Source organism: Camelina sativa, chromosome 6 (assembly GCF_000633955.1).
Source record: "Camelina sativa cultivar DH55 chromosome 6, Cs, whole genome shotgun sequence".
NCBI lineage: Eukaryota > Viridiplantae > Streptophyta > Magnoliopsida > Brassicales > Brassicaceae > Camelina > Camelina sativa.
In genome coordinates this window covers 20976703-20980697 of record NC_025690.1, presented here as the reverse complement: position 1 = coordinate 20980697, position 3995 = coordinate 20976703, and the positions used below count along the sequence as shown (strand labels likewise).

General features: G+C 37.3%; 2 protein-coding genes across 5 annotated transcripts in view; one reads left to right on the top strand and one right to left on the bottom strand.

Annotated features, from left to right (window-relative positions):
- Positions 1-1634, bottom strand: part of LOC104792671 (bifunctional protein FolD 1, mitochondrial-like) — a 4515-nt gene extending 2881 nt beyond the window's left edge. For 2 of the 4 annotated variants that reach the window (XM_010518868.2, XM_010518870.2), the window contains exons 1-4: positions 1579-1634; positions 1070-1276; positions 634-950; positions 13-184 (exon numbers count right to left, since the gene is read on the bottom strand). In XM_010518868.2, the coding sequence (XP_010517170.1) occupies positions 13-184; positions 634-950; positions 1070-1241 (661 nt within the window). In that variant the 5' untranslated portion in view covers positions 1242-1276; positions 1579-1634. The other 2 variants (XM_010518869.1, XM_010518872.1) reach the window with 2 other exon arrangements.
- LOC104699305 (probable galacturonosyltransferase 7) overlaps positions 1808-3995 on the top strand; it is a 5661-nt gene continuing 3473 nt past the window's right edge. Inside the window, exons 1-6 of the mRNA XM_019246410.1 lie at positions 1808-2280; positions 2388-2416; positions 2502-2543; positions 2652-2711; positions 3470-3536; positions 3637-3683. Of these exons, the coding sequence (XP_019101955.1) occupies positions 2121-2280; positions 2388-2416; positions 2502-2543; positions 2652-2711; positions 3470-3536; positions 3637-3683 (405 nt within the window). The 5' untranslated portion in view covers positions 1808-2120. The remainder of the gene's footprint in view (positions 2281-2387; positions 2417-2501; positions 2544-2651; positions 2712-3469; positions 3537-3636; positions 3684-3995) is intronic.

The window sequence follows — 3995 nt, the reverse complement described above, 5'->3', positions numbered from 1 at the left end:
CAGCAGTTTTGCCTGCTATTTCAACGCCTGCTCTTATCAACAACTCCACACAGCCTTTAGGAGTGCAAGATACAAACAGCGGTTCCCTCCCTCTCATTGCAAGATTCCCCATGTTTAATGGATGAAACCCATCAACATCTTTCTCCAATCTCACCATATTCAAGATTTTTGATTCATCAAGATGCTGTACAAGATATCTTCCATTACTTGATGGTACTCATGAGAAAGAATAAAAAATATAGAAAAACACCAAAATGCAAGAACACTCTCCTGACAAAGATCTATACAGGTAAGATGATTCAGATGCTCTGTCGCATTCTCTAATTAGATGCTTTGCCTACCAATAATAAAGGACACCGTAAAGGGAAATATGTTATGCAGAGAGTACATGATCTATGAGACATGTTATAACAAGCGAGCATGCACAAAATTAATGGATTTGAATATATATATGAGTTGAGCAAATCTACAGAAAAATGTATGAAAATATCTGAATCATATTGGTCAAGTACACATAACTACTTGACCTCCTAACATAGAACTAACCTTTGACATCAACAACACTTAACATCCCCATCACTATGTCATGATTCATATTACACACACACACACAAAAAAAAATGTGAAACATACTTGGGGCAAAGGAAGCTGCACAAGAACTCCATGAATAGACGTGTCTTCATTAAATTTTTTCAAGACACTGATAATATGAGATTCACTACAATCCTCTGGCAATTCAGCCAGAACAGATTTAATGCCAGCTTCTTCACAAGCTTTAATCTTGTTGCGAACATAAGTTTGCGAGTCTCTTTGTTGGCCAACCAAAACAACCGCAAGCCCAGGGACTTTGCCAACAGCCTTTTTCATCTTCCCAACTTCACTAATAATCTTTGTTCTGATTTCCTCGGCTATAACTTTACCATCTATTACCACAGTCTTCTGTTCAGTCTCTGTATAAGTGCATATACACACACACACAAAAAAACACAACTTCAGAAGTCAACTCATACAATTAGATAAATTTCTTGTAATATAAATACAGCCATGAAAATGGAACGAACAATATTACCAAAAGAAGCAAGAGGTGGAGGATCAGAGTAAGGAATCCAATTTTCAGGCAAATCAAGGGAGACAAGTGGAGGAGACACTAAGATGGAGCTTAGGTAATGAACTTCCCTTGTTGTCAAACGAATAGCCTTACTATGCCCCGCGGCCAAAGCTTTCCTCGCGACCAATAACATGCTCGAAACTAAAAGAACAGTCACTACTGATTCACCTAAAACACACAAAAAAAAATATAAAAAAAAATCATTGAAAGATTCCAAACTCAGTCAAGAGAACCTTAAACAGATCAGCCTAAGCTAAAAAAAAAAAAAAAAAAAACCACAATTTGATCCTTTGAGCTAAATTCTCTTATTACATTCACATTTAACAAAGTTGCACAGATTAAAGATTTCACGAGACTTATCAAAAAGAGCTTTACCACAATCATCTTATTCACTTAAAGCTAAATTCATCTTCTTTCACTAACAAAAACGAAATCGGAAAACAGGAAAAGACGGTGGTTGAGAGATTCACCAGTTGCGTTGAAAAATATCGCTGGGCATTCCGGAGTTTAGGATTCAACGAGAGTGACAATATAAAAACGATGACTCTAATAAATTAATTAAAATAAATAAAACTCACCACCGTGTGAGAAAGACACGTGTTAGGATCTGGAGATAGATCTTGCAAGTGGGTTAAATAATCAAACGGCAGAGACAATGTCACACGTGTGGAAAAAGAGTGTTTTTGTGTGTGTAATCGTGTAGGTGTGTGTGTGTATGTGTGTGTCTCTCTCTCTATTGCTCCTCCAAGACGCGAAAGGGGAGAAAAGAAAGAGAGACGATGCGATCGGGCAAAGTGCAGAAACACTTATTATAGTTCTTCTGCATTCTGCAAAACACACACATACAAAAAAGATAGAGAATTTATTACTCGTGAGTGTGATTGTGATTGTGAGTGTATCGAGAACAGAGACATAGATACAGAGAGATCTTTTACCCAACGTTTTTTTTTGGGGATCCAATGCGTTCGTAATTTGAAGAAAGAGGCATTTCATTCAATTGTAAATCGGGGATATGAAAGGCGGAGGCGGTGGAGGAGGAGGAGTTGGTGGTGGCGGTGGAGGAAAACGCCGGTGGAAAGTTCTGGTTATTGGAGTTTTGGTACTTGTTATTCTCTCTATGCTTGTTCCTCTTGCTTTCTTGCTCGGTCTTCACAATGGCTTTCACTCTCCTGGTATGTATATCCTTCTCACAACTCGCTTCGCTTTGCTTGTTTTTATTTTGCCCGATCTCTGTTTCCAGATCTAATCTCATCTCTCTCTTTCACTTTTTTTTTTTCAGGATTTGTCACTGTTCAATCGGCTTCTTCTGTAAGCATTATTCTCGTTTCTTTATTCGTGTGTGTGAATTTTTTTGATTTTTATTGTTCTGAATCTTCCCTTCTTTTGGTATCAGTTTGAGAGCTTTACCAGAATCAATGCTACCAAACATACTCAGGTATTCTACTTTGATTGATTCGATTCGATTCCCATTTGTTATACCATATCTTCTCTCTTTCTTTTGTCTTTTTGCTGCTTCTCAGCTTTTTATACCTTGCTTTTGCAGAGAGATGTATCCGAACGGGTCGATGAGGTTCTTCAAAAAATCAATCCAGTGCTTCCCAAGGTTGGTCCTCCTATTTGAGTTTTTCACACTTGTTTCAGTGTGGATTTATGTACTATGGAGATGTCATTGATTAGTTGTTTTTGACACAAAGTTTAGATCTTTTCATGTACCCGTTAGATTTAATAAGCCTTTATGATGGTTGGAAGTCATTCATTATCTTAATACAATGCTCTCAAATTGACACAGACATTTCAGATCTGGTCTATTCGTGTTTAATTTTCCAACTATTGAAGGATGTTTCTGTCAGAAATGTGTGGCATTAGTGTTTCTCATCTTCTCTTTTCAGTGATGTTAAAATTGTATAGGCTTTGTAGTTTGATTGCAGATAACAGAGCTATCTGATCAACCTGATTTAGCAAAAAATATATGTGTGTCAGGTTTTTCACAGTACTTCTGCTAGATGTCAATGTTAACAATAGAAGAAAAAAAACTTAGATGCCTGTTTGATTATGTATAGCTATGCAAGATGCTTCATTATTAACCATCTTTTCTGGCCCAACAAACAAACTAGAGATCAAGAGGTTGTAGTTACTCAGTTGTTTTTTTTAGTGTCATGTTTGCTTAACGGGTAGAAAATTTAGATGGGTGAATGATGTTTTTTTTATCTATTTGACTATCTCTTGAGCTTTAGAACGATGAAATGCTTTCATGAAATATTGTCACGTATCTCAACTAGTCTTGGGCGAGGTGAAGAATCGGTTCCTTGTTTTGGAATGGTTAAACTGCTTGTAACTGTGTTTACTTGTTTCACATGTTAGAAAAACGACATAAACGTGGGTGCCAGGGATATGAATGGGAGAAGCGGCAGTGTATCTGAAAAAAGAGGTTTGTTTTACAAGTGTCACTTCCTTGAAAAGTCCTCTCCCATAATTTTATTTTTATTCTGATCTACAATTTTACGTCTGGTTCCTTGATAAATATGCAGGATTACCAGTGTCCCCAACTGTTGTTGCCAACCCAAGCCCTGCAAATGTACAATTGGATTAAGTTTCCGTAGTAGTATATCTCTCGCCAATCGTCTGAAGCTGACCTTATTCTGCTTTATTCTGTGAACAGAAAACAAAAACTGAAGCCACATATAAAGGTGTTCAGAGGACAATAGCGAGTGCTGATGAAAGTTGGAGAACTTGTGAAATGAAATATGGGAGCTACTGCCTCTGGAGGGAGGAAAATAAGGAACCGATGAAAGATGCTAAGGTGAAGCAAATGAAGGACCAGCTATTTGTTGCTAGGGCATACTATCCAAGTATTGCTAAAATGCCTTCTCAAGACAAGTTGACTCGG